The sequence below is a fragment of the Acinonyx jubatus genome, chromosome B1 (assembly GCF_027475565.1).
Source record: "Acinonyx jubatus isolate Ajub_Pintada_27869175 chromosome B1, VMU_Ajub_asm_v1.0, whole genome shotgun sequence".
Taxonomy (NCBI): Eukaryota; Metazoa; Chordata; class Mammalia; order Carnivora; family Felidae; genus Acinonyx; species Acinonyx jubatus.
The window spans coordinates 145,088,285-145,111,171 of record NC_069382.1 but is presented as its reverse complement, the minus strand read 5'-3'; the positions used below and the strand labels follow the sequence as shown (position 1 = coordinate 145,111,171).

The window sequence follows — 22,887 nt, the reverse complement described above, 5'->3', positions numbered from 1 at the left end:
ACTTGTAGTAAAATGAGGGACTTAGAATAGGGGTGAAAAGGAATAAAATGACCAAAAATGATCATAGAAGTACTATTTTGTTTTTATAGATTACAACCTATAATCCTGAATCTAATTTATTGTGAAACACTGGATTAGTTATAGCTAAAAATTATCTTTCTCCTTGGGAGTTGCAGTAGGAATGTAGGGAAGATTTGTAGGAGTTTGGGGTATCAAACATAGTAGTCACCACCATTATTGCACTGGGATTTAACATAGCCAGTACAATTTAGGGCTGTTTATTTGTAGACATTAGGATCACCTCAATGTTATTTTATTCAGTAATACAGTGTAGGCAACTCTGTTGAAAGTTGTGCCTTAAATATTGAGGTTCTTCTTTTCTTTTCTATTCACAGTGGTAGCCGCTCCTCTAAAACATTTAAACCAAAGAAGAACATTCCAGAGGGTTCTCACCAGTATGAGCTCTTAAAGCACGCAGAAGCCACACTTGGTAGTGGTAATCTCCGGATGGCGGTCATGCTTCCTGAGGGGGAAGATCTAAATGAATGGGTTGCAGTGAACAGTAAGTAGCCTGTTTCTCAGTAAGCTCTAAATTAGGTTAGTAGCCTCATTATAGGTTAGTGTTGGAATGCTGTCTGTTCTAGGTTCTAGTTAGCAACTTAATGTCACAGGATAGTGATACCTCAATCCACTTTAGCCTTTGTGTTATTTTATTTGTGAATATGGAGTTCTATGAAACTTTTGTCTCCTGTTATAATGTAATACAAAGCACAGATTTACCATCTTCAGTGGAAAAAAATAATTAACAGCAATTAATGTTTATGGAACACTAATTCTATGTCTTACCCTGTGTTATCCTTTCTACATGGATTATTTTTATTTCATCTTTATAGCATCATGATGTAGGTACTATTATTTCAGTTTAATATAGATAAGGAAGGTAAGACAGAAAGATTAGTAATTTGCCTAAGTCGTATAGTTATCAAATGATAGAACCTGGGCTCAAATATAGAGCTTTAGAGTTTTAGAGACTACATTTTTTTTTTAAGTTTTTCTTTTAATTCTAGTTAACATATAGTGTTACATTAGTTTCAGGTATACCATATGGTAATGCAACACTTCATCCATCACCCGGTGCTCATCACAAGTAGAGACTACACTTTAATCACTATGCTAAATTGCCTCTCTCAGTAGTACACTCAGTTACTTATCTCTGCCTTTTTTTTAAAGGAAATTCAATAATGATCTTATGAAATTAGTAAAATATGTTTATCAGGTACTCTTTTTTTGGAGTAGACCTTTTAAAAAATTTTAAAACCAGTGTAGTTAACCTACAGTGTTATATTAGTTTCAGGTGTAAACAATAGCATGTTTTCACCAATTCTATACATTACTCAATGTTCATCAGTATAAGTGTACTACTCTTTAACCCCCTTCACCTCTTTCACCATCTGCTCCCTGCCCCACCGCCCCTCTGGCAACCGCTAGTTTGTTCTCTACAGTTAAGAGTCTGTTTTTGGTTCGTCTCTTTTCTTTTTTCTTTCCCTTTCCCTTGCCTTTTCCCTTTGTCTTCCCTTTTTTGTTTAGTTTCTTAAATTCCACATAGGAGGGCACCAGGCTGACTCAGTCAGTGGAGTGTGTGACTCTTTTTTTCGGGGTTGTGAGTTCAAACCCCATGTTGCATATAGAGATTACTAAAAGAAAAAATAAATTAAAAATTCTACATATGAATGAAACCATGTGGTATTTGTCTTTCTTTGGCTTATTTAGCTTAGCATTATATTCTCTGCATCCATTCATGTTGTTGCAGATGGCAAGATTTCATTCTTTTTTATGGCCGAGTAATATTCCATTCTCTCTCTCTCTCTCTCTCTCTCTCTCTCTCTCTCTCTCTCTCTCTCTACATATATATATATGTATATACATATACATATATATATATGTATATACATATATATATATGTATATACATGTGTGTGTGTGTGTATACACACACACACACACAAACACCATATCTTCTTTATCCACTCATCTATGGACGGACACTTGGGTTGCTTCCATATTTTGGCTATTGTAAATAATGTTGCAATAAACATAGAGGTGCATATATCTTTTTGAATTAGTGTTTTTGTATTCTTTGTGTAAATACCTAGTAGTGGAATTACTGCATCATGTGGTAATTTTGTTTTGAATTTTTTGAGGAACCTCTGTACTATCTTCCACAGTGGCTAAACCAGTTTGCATTCCCACTAATAGTGTATGAGGTTTTTCTCCATGTCCTCACCAACCTTTTGTTTCTTGTGTTGTTGATTTTAGCCATTCTGGCAGATGTGAGATGATATCTCATTGTAGTTTTCATTTGCATTTCCCTGATGGTAAGTGATGATGAACATTGTTTCATGTGTCTGTTGGCCATCTGTATGTCTTCTTTGGAGAAATGTCTGTTCATGTCTTCTGCCCATTTTTTAATTGGATTATTTGTTTTTTGTGTGTTGAGTTTGTAGTTCTTTATGTATTTTGGATACTAACCCCATATTGGATATGTAATTTGCAAATATTTCCCCCATTCTGTAGGTTGCCTTTTAGTTTTTTTGGCTGTTTCCTTTCCTGTGTAGAAGCTGTTTTTTTTAATGTAGTCTCTGCAGTTTATTTTTGCTTTTATCTCCCTTGCCCCAGGAGACATATTTAGAAAAATGTTGCTATGGCCAGTGACATTACTGCTTGTGCTCTCTTCTAGGATTTTTATGGTTTCAGGTCTCACATTTAGGTCTTTAATCCATTTTGAGTTTCTTTTGTGTATGATGAAAGAAAGTGGTCCAGTTCTATTTTCCCAGCACCATTTGTTGAAGAGGTTGTCCTTTCCCCATTTTATATTCTTGCCTCCTTTGTCATACATTAATTGACCATATAAGTGTGGGTTTATTTCTGGGCTCTCTGTTCTGTTGATCACATTGATGTATGTGTCTCTCTTGTGCTAGTACCATTCTGTTTTGATCACTACAGCTTTGTAATATAATTTGAAGTTGGGAATTGTGATGCCTCCATCTTTGCTTTTCTTTTTCAAGGTTGCTTTGGCTATCTGGGGTCTTTTGTAGTTCCATACAAATTTTAGGATTATTTGTTCTAGTTTTGTGAAAAGTACTAAATAGAGATGGCATTAAATCTGTAGTTTGCTTTGGGTAGTATAGACATTTTAACAGTATTTGTTCTTCTAATACATGAGCATGAAATGTCTTTCTGTTTCTTTGTGTCATCTTCAATTTCTTTCATAAATGTTTTATAGTTTTCAGAGTACACGTCTTTCACTTCTTTGGTTAGCTTTATTCCTCAATGTCTTATTATTTTTGGTGCAATTATAAATGGGATTTTAAAAGTATTTTATTAATTTTTATTTTTAATTTATTTTACTTCATTATTATTAATTTTATTATTCTTTTTTTTTTTTGAGAGAGAGAGAGAGACTGCAAGTGAGGGAGAGAGGCAGAGGGTGAGGGAGGGACAGAATGCCAAGCAGGCTCCATGCTTAGCAGTGGGGGGAGGGGGTGGGGAGCGCCCACCACGGGGCTTGATCTACAACTGTGAGATCATGACTTGAGCCAAAATCAAGAGTGAGATGCTTAGCTGACTAAGCCACCTAGGTGCTCCTACATGGGATTGCTTTCTTAATATCACTTGGAGGAAAACATATTCATTCATAGTCAATATGAATGACTGTTGAAAAATCGAAATATTAGGATTATTACTGCACCAATATTATTATTACCAATAGGTAAATTTAATAAGATTGTTACTAGAGTCAATATAAAAATTATAAATAGCATCAAAAATATTGCAAACCCAGGAATAAGTCTAATGAAACATAGAAAACTGTTCCTTTATGATAAGTGCTTTTTGTGCTCTTAAGAAATATCTTTGTGAGGGCACCTGGGTGGCCCAGTTGGTTAAGCGTCCGACTGGCTCAGGTCATGATCTCCAGGTTCGTGAGTTCAAGCTCTGTGTGGGGCTCTGTGCTGACAGCTCAGAAGACAGCCTGTTTGGGATTCTGTTCTCCCTCTCTCCCTGCCCCTCCCCTCCAAAAATAAATAAACATTAAAAAAAAGAAGAAATATTTGTGTAAGTGAATGGGGGGAATGGGTGAAATAGGTGAAGCAGATTAAGAGTACACTTATTGTGATTAGCACTGACTAATGTGTAGAATTGTTGAATCATTATATTGTACACCTAAAACTAACATGCTTCTGTGCTTGCTGTTTCTTGTCTGTTTCTGGTCTCCATTCTGGTCTCCATTCTGTTCCCCATTCTGTTCCATTGGTCTACTAAGACCGCACTATTTTATCCATTGTGCTTTACAAATTTTGATGTTCATCTTGTTCTTCCTTAAGAATGTGTTGGATATTCATAGCTCTGTGCATTTTCAAATACATTTTAACTTTTTTGATGGCTATGGACCAGCATCCCACTATCATTTAAATTTGCAATTCCATGATCGCCACTCTCTTTTCATGTGCTTTTTGACCATCTGGAAGCTTCTTTTGTTAACGGTTGGGGTTCAAAATTGTCTCACATTTTTCTACTGGGTTGTTGTTTTCTTTTTGATTCATAGGAGTTCTTTATATATTCTGAATACAAGATTTTTGTTGGTTATATGTGTTGCAAAGAATTTCTCCCACTCTCTGCTTTGCTATTTTATCTGCTTAAGGGAGCTACTTAACAAACAGAGACCCCTAATTTCAGTGTAACCAAGTATTGTGATTTCTTTGTATGCTTTTCACCTGTTCTTTGTGGAGAAAAGAACACTGATAAATCTAGGATTCTGCTTGAGTAAAATTAAAATTTAATTTTTTACTTATAACTGGTATTTGCTTTGCAGCTGTGGATTTCTTCAATCAGATTAATATGCTTTATGGAACAATCACAGATTTCTGTACAGAGGAAAGTTGTCCGGTGATGTCAGCTGGCCCAAAGTAAGACATGGTTCATAATCACTTCTCATTTTTACTTAAAAGTTCTTAGATAGAAAGAAAGCTTCTGAACATATAATTTCTTTGTGTAGCATCTCCTTCCCCAATGTAGCACGATTCGCCAATGACTGATACATTAAGTCCAGATTTCTTAGCCTGAGTTTTCTGGCTCTCCCTGTATAATCCTCCTTCCAACCTTTTCTCTGTTTGCTTATGAATCTTCTCTGGTCTATCCAAACTAGATTACTGGCAATGCCTTGCTGTTCCTTCCCTTGCATACACTCTGAAAACGTGCTTACTCCATTATTCTCTTGGATATTTTTCTTCTCTTCCCATCTCCCTCTAATCATCTGGCAATATTTTTAAAAAATCCTACCCATCTGTAAGGCTCACATCAATTGCTTCTAAACCTTTTGATTTTTTCAGACTAGATCTGATCTATTTAACCTTTTTGTCTTTGTGATTATATTTCTTTCTTGCACTGTTTATACATGTCTTATTTAACCTATTAGATTCCTTCTTTGTTTAAATCCTTTTTGGTGCAAGAACAGTGCTTGCCACCTGGTTAGCACTTGATAAATGTTTGCTTGGATCGATAGATTCTTGAAACTGGCCTTTATTACTACTATGGCTGATGATAACAATGGCTGCTACCATTTATTTAGTGCTACCTAAAATGTCAAGCCTTTCATGCGTTTTATCTTTTACTTCATACAACCCTATGAGGTAAGAAAAGAAATGGAGTCTGAGAAAGGTTAAGTAAGATGTTCAAGGTCCTATTATCTAGAAGCAGGCAGAACCAGATTTAAAATACAGGTCTCTTTGAGTCTAGTGCCTGTACTCTTTTTTTTTAATTTTTTTTTTTTTTAACATTTTATTTATTTTTGGGAGATAGAGAGAGGGACAGAGCATGAGCAGGGGAGGTGCAGAATCCGAAGCAGGATCCAGGCTGTCAGCACAGAACCTGACGTGGGGCTTGAACTCATGAACTGTGAGATCATGACCGAAGCCAAAGTCAGAAGCTTAATGGGCTGAGCGACCCAGCCACCCCTAGTGCCTGTACTCTCAATTGCTACATTGTGTCATTTTATAACTTTAAGAAAGATTAATTGGTACTTATGAGACATAAAGAGAGAAGTTTTATTTTTAATGCTGACTTTTTGTGAAGTATATGCTTCACACCAAAAACAAAACAACATTGCCCAAACTTACTAGTGCTTAGGGGTATTATCATTTTAAGTAGCGACCTTAGATTGCTCATCACTTATTTTAGAATATTTTTGGTAACTTTTATTTTATGTATTTATTTTTATAAATTATTCTCATGTTTGTTTATTTTTGAGAGGGAGAGAGAGAGACCGAGACAGAGCACAAGCAGGGGAGGAGCAGACAGAGAGGGAGAGCATCTGAAGCAGACTTTGTGCTAACAGCGCTGAGCCTTATGCAGGGCTCAATCCCACCAACCCTGAGATCATGACCTGAGCCCAAATCAAGAGTCTGACACTTAACTGACTGAGCCACCCAGGCACCCCTAATTTTGGTAACTTTTAAACTACAGTGTCAGTCAGATTACTTACTACCCAAGAGATTCAGTTTTAGTACTTCATAGTCATACTTTTATTTTTTGACCAAATTCACATACTGAGCAGAGTATTACATGGAGTTGTCTGCCCTTATTCTTCAAATTAATTTCAAATGAGCTTAGCTATTTCCCAGAATCTTTTAAATAAAAACTGACAGTTTGCCATCATCAAAGATGTTCAAAAGAATATGGTTTAAATATCTCTTAAGGTAATTTTTTTTGAAAAGAACTTACTTTCAGACTATTTCAAACCTTGAAACTTCAATAATTTTAAGTGTACAGAAAAGGTGCCAGAACACAAGGAACTCCCATATCTTTTTTTTTTAATTATTAATGTTTATTTTTGAGAGAGAGAGAGAGAGAGAGAGAGAGTGCGCACGTGGGGGAGGGTCAGAGAGACACAGAGACAGAATCTGAAGCAGGCTCCAGGCTCTGAGCTGTCAGCAGAGCCCGACGTGGGGATTGAACTCATGAACCGTGAGATCATGACCTGAGCCAAAGTTGGATGCTTAACCGACTGAGCCACCCAGAGGCCCCTCCGTATCTTTTCCACACAGATTCCCTAATTATTAACATTTTACTGCATTTGTTTCATCACCTACTCTGTATATGTACTCATTAACAATTTTTCCTGAACCTTTTGAGCAAGTTATAGACATTAATGCATCTTTACCCCTTCATATTCAACTGTGTATTTGCCAAAAACAAAGTTAGTCTTCTGTATAACCAATATACAAACCCTCCACATCACTTCCTCCAGTCCATAGACACTATTCACATTTCATTACTGCTCAGTTTTCCCTTTCTGGTCTAAGATTCTACCTAGGAATATGTATGGCATTTATTTGACTTATCTTTTCAGGTACCTTCAATTTGGAACAGTTCCTCAGTCTTTTCCAGTATTTCTTTTCTTTATACAGAAAAGACTTAACATAGCAGGCCTGACTGTTACCCCTCAAAAGGCCTGTTTACACAATTGATCCTGACTGTTACCCCTCAAAAGGCCTGTTTACACAATTGATCCTTGGATAGCATCTGAGAACCTGGGATTTTGAAAGGGTTCCCATCTCCCTATTTGTTAAAACAGGCTCACTGTGCCTAAACTGTTTGTACAAACAGTATGGCTTATGCTTTCCTTCTGGGAGTTTAGAATTTTAATATGTGCCATGCAGAGGGTGCATCTTGACCATTTCTCAATAAAAAATCTGGACAGTGAGTCACTAATGAGCTTACCTGGTAGATCGTATTTAACATGTGTTATCATAGCTCAGTCTTGGGGGAATTAAGTGTGGCCCTTGTGAGTCCACTGGGAAAAGACTCTTGGAAACTTGTGCCTGGTTTCTTCTGGACTTTGCCCTGTTTGCTTTTTCTTTTTGTTGATTTTGGTTTGTGTTCTTTCACTGTAATAGATCATAGCTGTGAGTACAACTGTGTGCTGAGTTCTGTAAGTCCTCTTAGCAAATCGTCAAACATGGGGGTGATCTTGGGGACCCCTGATACAGTCTGTCTGATGTTTCCTTGTGACCACATTTAGGCTTTGCTATCTTGGCAGGACATCATAGAAATGATAAATTTCTTCTCAGTGGATCATATCAGAGGGCACACACAATATCAACTGTCCCATCACTGGTGATATTAACCCTGATTACTTTATCATCTGAGTGTTTGCAAGGTTTCTTTACCTCAAATTTGTCATTTCCCCCTCTGAAATTGATCAGTATTTTATTGTGAGGTTTTCTGATATTATACCAATATCCTTGTTCCTGTGAACTAGGGAGAATTACTACCACTTAGAATACTGGTCTGATCACTTTTCCTGCAGAAACCTTATCTAAGTAAGCTGGTTAGGAGGAATGTATCTAATTTTTCAAAAGTAACAGGCACGGGATCTCTGTAAAGATACTGGAAAAACAAAAAATGATCTTCCTTGTCTCCTTTCCATTCATCCATCCTTCTTCCCTCCCCTCCTTCTACCTTTCTTTCCACCTGCCATCCCTCCCTCCCTTCCCTTTTTTTTTGTTTTTTTTTTTTGAGAGTCTTATGCCCATTTTTAGTGCTGAGAAGATGCATTTGTCGTCATGCTTTGCCATCTTTACTAGAAGATGTTTGGGATTGTACCAAGGAGAGGCATTTGTTAGTAGCTTAGTACTGGCCCCTTGTAAAGTGGTATTGAGTGATGGCTCAGAGGATTTTGTCAGTTATTATTATTAACCAAGAAATGATGAGTATTTTGTAGTTTGCAGTTGATAAGTTTATACCATGATGATGGAGATAAATTTCAAAGAGAATGGTCTGTCAGAGGTGGAATAAAAAAATCAATGTGGGCAAAATAGAATTACAGGATGAAGTCATTCTTAAGTATAGACATGACAAAAGAATAAGAATGGATCGAGGAATCATAGTTATAAACTGTAGAAGTGTAAGCAATATATAGTTTTATTTTTCAAAAAGCTTTAGGATATGGAAAATAAGTGTGTTTAAAAACTTCAGAATATTGAAAATGATTTTTAGGTCAACTGTGTCCATTTTTTATTTTTGCATTTAAAAATGAATATGGAACACCTGATCACTAATAAAATGAAAAATATGATTGCAAGGAAAGGCAAAAATGTTAAGGTTTCTTAACATGTGGGAGAAAACATGGATGAGTCCTGTCTTTAAGTGAAGAGTAATGATGCTAAAAGTTATGTGGTTCATGATCTATGTCTCCTAAGAGGATCAAACAAGAATAGGCTTAAGTGTCCCTCAGGACTTTAGTTTCATATTAGGAAGAATCTCTGGACTATGAAAGTGATTAAGCAGTGGAACAGGATGCCAAAAGTTGGAGAATCTCCTCTTGAAGACCTTCAAAGTAGACTTGATAATCTACCCTGTTGCCCAGGGTTGGCAGTAAGGTATGCTGTTAGAATGTTTATGCAGGTGTATTGTGTTTAGGTTTATTGTTCAGGTATAAGTAGCTATAATTAAATAGATTCCTTATTTATCCTATCTCAAGATAATTTTTATTATTTAAAATATTCTGTAGTATTTCCCATTATATTTTATTTCACCTCCTTCGTTAGACTCACTGACCTGTCATTTTGTTAGTCTAAATTGGAACAGGGTTAGAAAAACAGAACTGATTCAAAGAGATAAGCTAAATGGTAGCCAAGTAATCTTTTGGAAACTAAAAAAACGAAATGATAGTTCAGTTTGGAGATTTTTATGCTTTGGAGTTGCAGCTGTGTGTTTATTCCTTATCTTAAAAATCAGGTTGTGGTTGCATGTGGGTATGGGTTTGTGTATAACTCCATTACCAGTCTTGCCATACTGTCTTTACTTACTCATTTATGAGCCTATCTCCTCTACCAGTCTATTTTCCATAACAGTATGGAAAGTGTCTTTCATTTTAGTGTCCCTTGGTTAAGAACAGTATTCCTTGATACAGTATTTCTCACATGGTCGGTGTACATTAAATGTTGATTATACCAAACGATAGTGTTCTGTTAATACCCAAATCCTATGGGCATCTTTATTTGAGTTGCCATTTTTCTTTAAAGGCAAATTTGGCTTTTCAGCCAAAGGTACTCAAATACTGAATCATTCTCTTCTTCATGCATCTTCCATGCCGTTCTCTATCCTTAACCCCAAATTTAAAACTACAAGTAAAAATAATTGTACTGTACAAGAAATGTTTTTCAAAGAAAAAAAAAACCATAAAGATTAAAGATGGTTATCACAGAAGTGGAGACGTGGAAAGTTAGCTAGGTTTTCTACCATGGCAATGTATGATTCTGAAATACAAATGCTGTATATAAAGAAAAACTTAGAAAAGTTGAGATTGATGGATCAGCTTAGTTTGGATCATGCTAAATCCAAAATAGTCCAGTCAGTAGCAGTTTAAAAACTCTAAATTTAAATGCCAAATGCAAAAGATCTTTATTTGGAGGAGCAGATTGTTTAAAACATGTCCTGTATACATTCATGATATACATACATTTAACAATATAAAAATATATGCTTTTTGTATAGGTATACTCTGCTATTCTGTGTGCCTGTTATCTTTCCAATACAGATATGAGTATCACTGGGCAGATGGAACAAACATAAAGAAGCCTATTAAGTGCTCTGCACCAAAGTATATTGATTACCTGATGACTTGGGTTCAGGACCAGTTGGATGATGAGACATTATTTCCATCAAAAATTGGTATGATTGTTTTGTATAATTGGGATCCATTATGCTTTATATAATTTTATATGTTTTTGGAACTTTCTGGCTCTCTTCCAGGAACCATACTAGCCTATCATATCTATCACAATATTTCTAATCTTACACATTTAAGTGCCTTATCTTTTCCATACCAAGTTCATCATGAACATTAAGTTAAACCTCCCTGTAATTTTAAACAGTGAGAATATCCGTATATCTTGGATAGTAACAAAATTTGGCCTGTGTTATAGAAAAAAGAGACTGGATGCTGAGTAGGCAGCCAATATCATCTGCCATAGTCATATCCATTTCTTGTTTAGGGAAGAAGTTTATGTAACTTATATTCAGTTTTACAGTGTATTTTCAGCAAAGAGGGAATTTGAATTTATGACCACAGTGTGAATCTTACAGACTATGAAATCAAGCTAGGTGAGAAGAAAACCAGAAGATTTTGAGGGGTTGGCCTGTTAGCAACTTGAATGACATTTGCTTTTTTTTTTTATTTGTTCTTCAGGGCTGACCTTTCAAGTGGAAATTGTTCATAGCCAGCTAGTTCATATGATTTTACCCTCTCAAACTTCTTACAACTTGTGTTTTCTGAAAAAATTAAGGATTTGTTCTATCAACGGACAGCTTTTTGACTACATTTTATATTTTTATTTATTTCTTAAAGTTCATTCATTTATTATTTCTGAGAGAGAGGGAGGGAGGGAGAGAGGAGGCACACAAGTAGGGGAGGGTAAAGAGAGAGGAAGACACAAAATCCAAAGTAGGCTCCAGACTGTGAGCTGTCAGCACACAGCGGGACTCAAACCTCAGAACTGCGAGATTGTGACCTGAGCGGAAGCTGGACGCTCAACCGACTAAGCCACCCATGAGCCCCTATATTTTATACTTTCAGAGTTTGTGGTGGAGGAGACCACAATGTAAATAGTTGCTGTTATTATGGATTGTTTTAAACACATTTATTGAATGTTTAAACTACCTTGGAGCCTTTGTAATAAAAGGTCTATTTTTCAGGACTCCCTTACATACATCATAATCATTTTTGTTAAGTGCCTTCACCTTATCTTTTATCTCCCATAATATATTTTGTAACTTTTTATTTTGACTCAATTTCAGACTTTTAGAAAATTTGCAGTTGTACAAAGAACAGGATCCTGTATATCCTTCTTCAGATTTTTTTTTCTTCTTCCAGATTTTTTAGTTGTCAACTTCTTACCATATTTGTGTGTGCACTTTCTCTCTCCCTCCCTCCCACCCTCCCTCTCCTCCCCTCTTTTCCCTGTCTCTTCCCCCTAACTACATATTTTGTTTTTCCTGAACTGTTTGAGAGTAAGTTATGTGTATAATGCCTCTTTATCCAAATGTACTTCAGTGTGCATTTCCTTAGAAAATCACAGTATAACTATCAAAGTCAGGAATTTAACAATGATACAATACTGTTGTTTAACTTACAGGTCTTTTTCAGATTTTTCACATTTCCCCAATAATATCCTTTATAGCAAAAGAAAATCTTTGACATTTGCTTTCATTCACTTGTCATGTTTCTGTAGCTTTCTTTAATATGGACTATGTGTACTTCAGTCTTTTTGGTCCTTCATGACATTGATGTTTTCGAAGAGGATAAGCATACTATTTTATAGTGTCCCTTCATTTTGGTTTGTCTTATGTTTCCTTGTGACCTATAATATTTTTAAGTGAGTGTCATGTGATGACACTGAATCCAGGAGTTTTAATATTTGCCTTATGTTTTGCCAAACTGGATCATTTTGCCAGTGTAACAAAGGACATGAAATTTTGTATTTTCCTAGTTTTGTATTTGTTTAGTGCTGTAAAAGTGCTCTAATTCATAAAACAATAAGCCTCATTGAGAGGGACTGTAGCTAATTTCAGAATAAATGCACGTGGGTGGCTCAGTTGTTTAAGCATCCAACTTTGGCTCAGGTCATGATCTCGTAGTTTGTGAGTTCGAGCCCCATGTCAGGCTCTGTGCTGACAGCTCAGAGCCTGAAACCTGCTTTGGATTCTGTGTCTCCCTCTCTCTCTGTCCCTACCCGACTTGTGCTCTGTCTCTCTCTGTCTCTGTCTCTGTCTGTCTCAAAAATAAACATTAAAAATAAATAAATGTAGACCTGGAGTAGTAATGAAATAATTTTCCATAGAAAAAATATAAAAAAGTGTTGCAAGCATTTTATTTATTTAAAAAAAAATTTTTTTTAAGTTTATTTATTATTCTTGAGAGATAGAGACAGAGCATGATCAGGGGAGGGGCAGAGAGAGGAGGAGACACAGAATCTGAAGCAGGCTCTAGGCTCTGAGCTGTCAGCACAGAGCCGGACGTGGGGCTTGAGCTCACGAACCGTGAGATCATGACCTGAGCTGAAGCCGGACACTTAACTGACTGAGCCACCCAGGCGCCCCAACAAGCATTTTAAGTAAAACTGAACATGGTTAATACATTGTATTCAGCACATATTTGTATTGAGACTTGATGTTAAGAAATCTAAGGATATAAGTGTGAGTTTTAGCTTCATTACCATCTTAGTCATAAATTTATTTCATTTTAGTAAACTGGTAAGCACACAAGAAGCATTAAGGGGTGATGCTGAAGTCTAGTTCTTATTCCATGGAAATTTTAAAGTTTAATTTCATTCATGATATGTTGAGAACTTCTGAAAAGTACAGTGGGTATTATTAAGTAAAATAATTCACAAATATTTCTTTAAAGGGTTGTCTTGTTAATTTATGTTGCCATTTGTTGACAAACTCATATTGCTTTGTTCTTGTCTCTTGTTAATAAGGGGGTTGTTTATCTATTTATTAGGTGTCCCATTCCCGAAGAATTTCATGTCTGTGGCAAAAACTATACTCAAACGCCTCTTTAGGGTTTATGCTCACATTTATCATCAGCATTTCGATCCTGTAATCCAACTTCAGGAGGAAGCACATCTCAATACTTCTTTCAAGCACTTTATTTTTTTTGTTCAGGTAAGTTGGATTCGGAGACCTTTAGAGTTCTGATTTTCTTTTCTTTCTTCCTTTTTTTAAAATGTTTATTTATTTTAGAGTGAGAGAGAGTGAGAGAGTGTGAGTGGGGGAGGGGCAGAGAGAGAGGGAGACACAGAATCCAAAGCAGGCTCCAGGCTCTGAGCTGTCAGCACAGAGCATGACTTGGGGCTTGAACTCACAAACTGTCAGATATGACCTGAGCTGAAGTTGGGCAGATAACCAACTGAGCCACCCAGGCACCCCAGGAAGCTTTTTTTGCTCAGTAAAACGCATTATGCGTAGAATTCAAAGGTGAATACTGCATCCATACTAAAGGTATCCTTTAGGATAAAATTTGCCATATCTCTCTAGTCTTTATGCTCTTCTCTACTTGCCATGATAAGGCCTTTTGTTTCTAAATTCCACTCATCTCCAGGTTGGTGGCATGCAAGTCTAAAATGGATCTCAGAGGTCTTGCCTTGACATTGCTTCAGTTAACAGGCCATAATGGAGCGGCTGAATTAGGAACCTGGCTAATTGGCAGGCCTCCAGATGAACTTGGCCCCTTTACCATTTTAGCATTCCTCCTAATCCTCTTAACCCTCAATTCTCAATTCCTGTCTACCTTGGATTTTTTTCTTTTTTCCTTCCTTCCTTCCTTCCTTCCTTCCTTCCTTCCTTCCTTCCTTCCTTCCATCCTTTCTTTCTTTCTTTCTTTCCTTTCTTTCTTCATATTCTGGCCTGGAAATGGGCTTTGTATATAACACCTTTTTCCTCCTCCTTTTTAAACCCACATGCTGAATAATTTTTAAGTTAGGTACTATTCATTATGTCCAAAAGAGGAAAAAATTGCCCCAAAGAGTATTGCTATTCCAGAGGTCCATTGGTCTTTTCTCTGACTCTGGTTGACCTCCTCCTTCTCACTTTAGTTCCCAGGGGTGTAGACTAAGAGGAGTCCGATATTCTCATCCTGCTATAATAATTAGACAGCAAATAGGCAGGACTGAAAAAGAGGTGGAAATGGTTAAGCTGATGAGCTTCTTTTTGGTTGAGGTTGAGAGGGTAGATAGTAGGCAGAAGTCCAAGTCTTAAATCTGTGTTAGTTTTGTTTATCTGTGGGCATATACTCACAAATGCCCTCCCTTCATCCCATCTCTACTAAAGAAAAATGTGTCTATTTTCCCTCTCTACATACCCCTCACACTAAAAGCACACATTTCATGTCTCAATTTCACCTATATAAACGCATTTTAGATTATAACCTGCCAAAACTGTTGCTCAGAGGAATTACTTTACCATGGTATCCTATCTACAGACACCTATAGAAAAAAAGAAAATCTTATCCCAAAGTTTGCTTCTGTGCTTTGGTTTAGACAGAAGAGGATTGCTAATGTTCAGGTTTTAGTGATTTAGGAGAGGATATTCTCCCTCCAGAAGGGTTACTTTTATCCTACTGTATGATCTTATTTGAAAATGCAATGTTATCTCTCAGCTCCTAGCAAATATTGATACCTAGCATTAAGCACATCTGAGCCTATTGAAATGTATTTCAAGACACTGTGACCTTCTTAAAGGTAGTTCCATTAGTATACAGTCACCCCTTGTTGGTGTAAGAGGGACCTCTGCCCTAGACCTCACTGTTTAGAGAATCCTGTTCTGGTCATTCTCCAGCTGTACTCTCACAGAGTAAGGGACCCACAGGGCAAAGAACATACCTCCCAGATCCCTCTGGTTTGTGCTCTGGTACCTGATCTCAATTTTCTTTCCACATGGTCCCAGTTATATTTCCAAGTTCTGCATGGATCTTTTCCTTGGGTCCATTCTTTAAAGGGATGATCATATCTCTGATACGTGTACCTCTAGATCTTAGGGGTAGCGAGATGGCAGCAGTTTGTGAAGGTGTGTGACCATGGCCTACATAAACCAACCAGGGTGTCCACACAACTGCAAGTGAGGCTCCTTAAAGTTCCGGGTAGAGCTGGGGGTTGGAAGATCAGGGAGGTTTGCTGAGGGTCAGGGATAGGCTCTCTTCATGTTACTCCTTTCCAGTGCAGAATCCTGAGCAATCTTGAGAATTCTAAATTTGAATCTGCTTTCCTGGTCACTTTGAAGGTATATTTGTTAAGGTAGGAGGACAGAACATGTTTTATTTAACAATGTTTTAGCTTAATGTAAAATTTAATAGTCATATGCTATATATCCATTTGTGTTCTTAGTCCAGATCCCACAAATCTTAGGGGTAGGCTTGCTCTTAAATGCTTCTAATTCTTTCCCCCGGTACTTACTATAATGGTTGACATGATCATCTCAATAAGTGAATGAAATTCGGAGCTCAGAATGCCCCACCATGGCAGAATATGAGATCAGAAGTATAGACAGCCTATATTTATTTAGCCTTACGGTGTTATAGTTGTGGGGAAATCTGTTCAACATTGAAGCTCACAACGACAGGAGTGGAATTCATAAAGAAGCAAAAATTAAATCCAGGCTTTCTAATTTGTTACAGGATTTTGTTTATCATTTGTGGACTCCGTGTTTCTTATGTTACTTTCATGCTACATCTCATGATAGCTTGCTGATGTTTAACTCTTCTACTCTTCATGTTCATGTAATGTTGAAATTTGCCTGAGATGCTAGAGTTTTTGGTCCCCACTTGTTTGACAATATCTAAATGGTTATTCCCTTTTAACAGGAAGCAGCACTCTCATTTATTGAGTATTCACTTTATGCCAGGAATTACATGAAGTGGTTAGCACACAGTATCACATTTAGTCCCTACAGTAATTTTACAAGGTAGGGGGATTTACCCTAGTATTACTACAGATGTGTACAATATCAGAAGTGCATAAGTGATTTGCCTAAGTCAAGACACAGAGTGGGGGAATAGGAATACATTTTTTTGAAAAAATGATAAGACCCTTATTTACTTTGAAAGCTAATGTCCAACAAATGTTAATGGAAATCTGCTTTGGGATGAGATATAAATAATACATTTTTACTATTTTTTCCTGCCTTTATTGTGTGTAGGAATTCAACCTTATTGATAGAAGAGAACTTGCACCACTCCAAGAACTGATTGAAAAACTCACCTCAAAGGACAGATAAAAGGATGCAGAGCTGTGCAAATTGTTCCTCAAATGAAGTGTGTGGAGTTTATTTGGATTTGGTTGTGTTTTATTTTTATCTCGGTCATTTTTGTCATAGGTTTAGGGGGCTTGTTTGGGTTTCTTTTTCTTTATTCTGAGTAAGTGAAACCATATTCAATTGCTAGAGGAAGCCAAGAACCATTCTCTGTAAATTTGATAGGGGTAAGTTTTGTCTTAGTGGCATATGGTGTTTTTTTTTGTTTGTTTTTTTTACTTGGTTTGCTTACTTGCAGAATTTTTGATAATACTGTGTGCTGAAAGAAAACGCTTGCTGATTGGACTGATGACAGTTGGGGGTTCTGTGTTGTGTAAATTGTGGCCAATTTCTGAAGTCCCCAAAAGACTTATGTTTTTAAGTGCCTTGGTAGGCTCACTTCTGAGGTGCAAAGCACAGACATAGAACTGAACAGGGCTTGAACAATATTAGGATTACTACCCAGGGCACTTACTGATGCATGTTTTAAAATGTCTATGATAAAAGCCATAGTTTACCAAAATTGGTGATCTCCAGCTTTTACTACATTAAAGAAACACAATTTGTAAAGGTGTGCATGTAGAACGTACAAAATTAGTATTTATTAATTATTTTTGATATTGATGGTAATTCTGTTCAACAAATGTTTAAAGTTCTACAAGCAGGTCTTTCTTCCATCTCTTGATATCTGTGATATTGAAACTAAAGGATGTTGAAGTGTAATACCTATTGCATTTTAGCTTCTTTCTACATGTTAACCGCACTCTAGGTGTAAAAATTCAGGTTTTATATAGGTTTGCCATCTTCAGAGGTGATGCTGAACTGTGAGGTTTCTTAGCAATTGCCAAATGAGCCATAAGTCTAGAGAATTCCCTTCTACTTTGAAGAGGAGGGGATGGATAAGAGTGTGTGTTTGGTTGGGAGGGTTTGTTTGTATGGGGAGCTATAGATGGAATTGTATGATGAGTCAAGTTCAGAAAGTCTTGTCTTAAAATCCTTGAGTAGAGTGGCATGAAGTTTTTAACCAATTTCTTGTAAACAAAGTCTTAGAGACTTCCTTTTAGGAATCAACTTCCATGAGAAGTTAAACATAAATTATTAATTTTAGGTGTAGACATTAAACATGGAATTTAAGGACTGTTTGGGGAAATTGATCACTCTCCAGCATTTCCATTCAGTGAATGGAGCTGGTGTTTGCCTGTCATTTTAAAATGATACAGTACCCTTCTCTGCTTATGATAGGCCCAATTTGAAGCATTCTGACTTCTGATTTTTCTACTGTGAAAGGAAATCTTTTTCTTTGCAGTGATATCAAACAATGTAAGTGCTAATTTAGTAGTTATTAACTTTTACATTTTATTTGTTATGGCTTTCTAGTGAATTATTCCCATAAGTAAAAAGTTCAGAAAGTTAATTTTTAAAATAATTTTAACATTTTTCACTTCAATTTTAGTCTTGAGAAGTATCTTTTTCAGACTTCCTTTTGATTTTGTCATTTCTGGTAAGATCTGTTTCCTTCAGTTACAAATATATATTTTTCCTTTAGTGTGAAATATATACCTTTTTTCCTTGTGGAATAGAAATCTTGCTTTGAAATTATATAGACTAAAAATGGTCAGTAGGCGAGAATCTAAAATTAAATAAATCAGTCTGTCTTTGCCATTAACAGGGAGAGCAGTGATATAATTTAATGCCATTACAGTTATGATGACTAGGAACTGCCTTTTTCTCCATTTCATTTCTAACAATCATTCTCCAAGTACCAACAGTAGAAGTAATGGGAGAGCCTGGCAAGTATGTTCGACGTTCATTGGTAATGGTTATTGATAAACTGCAGTGAGAAGTAACTGATGTCCTTAAAACAAATATTTTATTACCTAGGTAGGTAATATCAATCCCTGTAGGTTGATTCAGAAATAAAATTTGGCATCAAGTGACATGGGGTCCTATTTATTGATGAAAATGAAGCATGATTATTCCAGTAGTCTTCCATACTGCGTTGGACTTTGTATCATCCTAGTAACAAAGGGGTTGCAAATAGCCAAGTGTAGAAAATACTGAAAAATCGTTCTTGCTCTTTCAAGCCTTACACAGTAGTACACTGTAAAAATGGAAGGATGTTTCTATAAAATAATGTTTAGTACTAGGCCCTACTTTCCTACTGTGTGTAGATAGGAGTTTGTTGTCACTGTGTCAGAATCTCAGGTGCCTGCTTCTGAGTATTCCTTTAAACAGAGGTATTATTAGGAAGTAAGGAGGTAATGTACGCATGGATATGGTAACAAAGTAGAGAAGTTCTCCCAGGGAGAGTTCTGGCATTGTACATGGGGTTACATGGCCACAGGTAAGGAAACACCCACCAGAGCATGTGAGAAATAACCAGTTTAACAAAACTTGCTTTGATTTGATTCGTTTCCATGAGCGTTAATAAGATGCCCTTTATAAAATAAGGATCAAATCCTGGTTTTGTAGCACTTTGCTTACGAATGTGTATTGGATTCTTCCCAGATCTCTTAATTTAGTTTATAAATAACCAAGATAATGATTTCCCCCCTGCTCTTTATACAGAGATTTAAAGCAGAAGTTGGTTTTCTCATCCACTAATTAAAGCATAAAATATCAAGTAATAAGTTAACATAGTATTATTATCACAATGCTTTGGTTAAGTGTTGAAATGAAGCAAGTTTTAGGAGTTATTTTAAATGATGGAAAATTAATAATCCAAGAGTGAAAATCTTTCGGTAAGCAGTAGATGGTGCTACTGGCTCTCATTTGCTGACTTGATTGTTCTGTTTCCCATAAAAACCATGCCATTAGACTTCATTAAAAGAGTAAGCATGTGTTAGTTGGCTGGTAGAGGCTTTGGAGGTCAGTTTACTTTACATCGAAAGATTTTACATTGCTCTTTCTACTTGTGTTATTTGTAAATGGTAAAGGGTGAGCATAAAATGTATTGGCTGGGAGAAGACAGGTTTAGTGTATAATATATCTCAGATTAAGTTACTGCCTGGCTTATCAGGAAAGATAAAACACTACAATCTCTTATCTTCAGGAAATACAGATGATGTGGATATTTATATTTTACATGTAATCACCAGACTCCATTTTATGTATTAGCATTTTCCTTGCTTATGGGAAAATAGCAAAATGACATTTCTTTTATACCTTTGTGTACACCCTCTCTGAGAGAGGTTTTGATAACCACTGAAATGGTGAAATGTGAGATACAATTATTAAGTTAGTTGTAGGACTTTCTTTTCAAATAACTATGTCATACCTTAAACATCCAAATGAGAGTTGATCTTCAGAGTGGTTCCTGTGGGAGCATTATTCTTTCTAGCTATGCTTTGAGGGTGTAATGTTTTTGGAGCATTTTCAGAGATGCCTTGAGAATTGGTTTATGACTATGCAAGAAAATCTATTTCATCATTTTAGTTGCACCGAAGACTTTTTTGGCAGCTTAGTAAGACCTAGCTCATTCACCAAACTTAACTCTGCTTTTTTCTTAGAACTAAACCATTAGAGAAGTTCAAAAGACTGCCATAGGCTCTGAATTTGCAGAAGAGAATGTTTTGAGCATTGGTAGCACCATTTAATAAAGGAATAGTTTCCTGATGTCTCTACTTTGAAGTACACAGTGTCATTTGGATGTATAGGTTTTATTTAATTTTTACAAATTTAGTTTAATTACCTTATTGTTAAATATAATAATTAAAAAATCAAGGTCTGTCTCTTGTTTTCTACTTTCGTTCCTTTCCCTGATAGCTTCTGAGTTTTATCTCAACTACTATAAGATAATTTTGATTGAAGGGACAGTATGAAAAAATGGATCCAATATTTAATTTAGAAGTAGCTTAAGATAACAATAGCCTTTACCTTTGTCCTTTTTTTTAAACATTATTTTCACTCAAATGAAAAGACTGCAGATCATTGTACAAAGAAATTGGAATAAATTTTATATAATAATTATGCTGAATGTTAAACCTGTGTATCACAGATAAAATATTTAAAATTGTATAATCATTTCATATGTCATTTATAACTTTAAAATTTTTGAATGTCTTTTTAAAAGATATGGGACCATAAGTATATTTGTAACTTGAAAATGTGACTGCATACCAAGGGGAAAAGTTATTTTGAAACTTTTCTGAAATATTAAAGAATATACCAATTTTTAGACATGCTATTCTAGATCCACTCCTAAAATAATTTAAATAGTAGAGTTTTGTCATAATGTTAAGATTCACCCACAGCAATTACTGTTTTTCAGTTTAATGGTGTATGATATTACTAGAGGTAAAGATATCTTAAGATTTATTGGAAAAATTTAATTTTAAGGTATAGTAACAGTTCTGACTACAATTTAAACTTTTAAGATGTTCCTAACAAGTTAATCATAGAGAATAATTTATTGTAAAGGTATAATACTATGTTCCATGTCTGCCACTTATAGCTGAACAAAACCTAAATTTTGACAAAAGATAGGAAATGCATATTAAAATATTGAATAATCTCAGTTTTGCAGGTATGATGCCAGTTCTTTTTCTGTGTGTAATGCTATACAATAGAGCATTTTGGGTTACAGTTCTCAAAGATAGATAATGAAAGCACTGGCCTGTTTTTAGCTCTGTTGGCTTGTCATCTCCTTCTCCTTAAATTACTTCCTTACGCTGTTGACTTCCCACCTCTCAGCCTCCATTGCACTAGGAGAACAAAACAGATGGGTTGATTGTGCAGGTCCTTGTTGTTAGTGGTTCTGAAGCACTTTCTGTAATCCACTGACAGGAGTGTTGGCAGGTGCAACTTACATAAGCATTTTTGGTTTGTTCTGGTTGACAGCTTTCTTGAAGTTATGTCACTGAAGCTGAGATTATTAGTAATTTAAAATTTTTGTTAATATTTAATTTTTCTTCTGTGTATTAAATTTTTATGTGTTGGTGTTTCTTACAGGTTTGTACATATTTTCATTTTCATTTTCTGAGAGAACAGATTAGTGCATTTCCATATTAAGAACACATTTCTCCTTAAATTGTTCTGCAGAAATAACTATTTTTAGGGGAAATAGTTTTTTACAGTCACTAAATTGTATGTGTTATTTTTGTACATGCATAACTAAGGTGGTAAGGGCCCTAATCCTGTAGGGAATGCTTAACTTTTGTTCTATTTGAATTTTTCCATACGTTATTACTTAAAATTATCAAGGAACAGTGTCATGAAATCTTGGTTGAGAGAGAGTACAATAAACATGACAACTCTTAAAGTTTGAGTAGAGATAATTTCTGATGACAAAAGCATAATCCTGCCAGTGCCATATAATGGAAGCCTATTCACATTGTGTAATCGCAGAGAATGTGCAAGACAACAGATCCTGCTCTCATGGAAACACACAATTCTCTTTATTTTTAAGTAGTTGGATGGGGGAAAATGGTCTAAAATATGAAAGGAAACATGAATGCTATATTGAAAAGTGTGCCAAGATTACTCAAATTCTAGTTATTACAGATCAAAGTTTAACTGCTTCGTCATTTTACTTTAAAAGGGATACTGGGGACGCCTGGGTGGCTCAGTCGGTTGAGCGTCCGACTTCGGCTCAGGTCATGATCTCACAGTTTGTGAGTTCGAGCCCCGCATCGGGCTCTGTGCTGATGGTGAGCCTGGAGCTTGCTTCCGATTCTGTGTCTCCCTCTCTCTCTGCCCCTTCCCTGCTCATGCTCTGTCTCTCTCTGTCTCAAAAATAAATAAAAACATTAAGAAAAAAAATTTTTAAAGGGATACTGAATGTCAGAAAATCTGTAATATGTTTAATTGAAAGATGTAAATAATGTATACAGACTTGTATGTGATGGGATGGAAAATATTTAAATTCTAGGTTTTTTCTAAAGGAAGAAACTGAATGTTTATTTAAAAAATTAATAAATAGTTATGTTTGGCCATGAATCCTGCATTATTGATTATTTTTGCTGTAGATGCTCCCACATTAAACACATTCCTAGAAAAATATTTTAAGTTTGGAATATGTTGAACATTAAATTTTTTCTAATG

The 22,887-nt window shown here is 35.8% G+C and overlaps 1 protein-coding gene across 3 annotated transcripts in view; it reads left to right on the top strand.

The window, feature by feature from the left end:
• MOB1B (MOB kinase activator 1B) overlaps positions 1 to 22,782 on the top strand; it is a 53,493-nt gene extending 30,711 nt beyond the window's left edge. For 2 of the 3 annotated variants that reach the window (XM_015081897.3, XM_053217265.1), the window contains exons 2-6: positions 396 to 562; positions 4,871 to 4,964; positions 10,598 to 10,731; positions 13,562 to 13,725; positions 16,753 to 22,782. In XM_015081897.3, coding sequence (XP_014937383.1) covers positions 396 to 562; positions 4,871 to 4,964; positions 10,598 to 10,731; positions 13,562 to 13,725; positions 16,753 to 16,830 — 637 coding nt within the window. In that variant the 3' untranslated portion in view covers positions 16,831 to 22,782. The remainder of the gene's footprint in view (positions 1 to 395; positions 563 to 4,870; positions 4,965 to 10,597; positions 10,732 to 13,561; positions 13,726 to 16,752) is intronic. The other variant, XM_053217266.1, reaches the window with a different exon arrangement.
• The last annotated feature ends 105 nt before the right edge of the window (positions 22,783 to 22,887 follow it).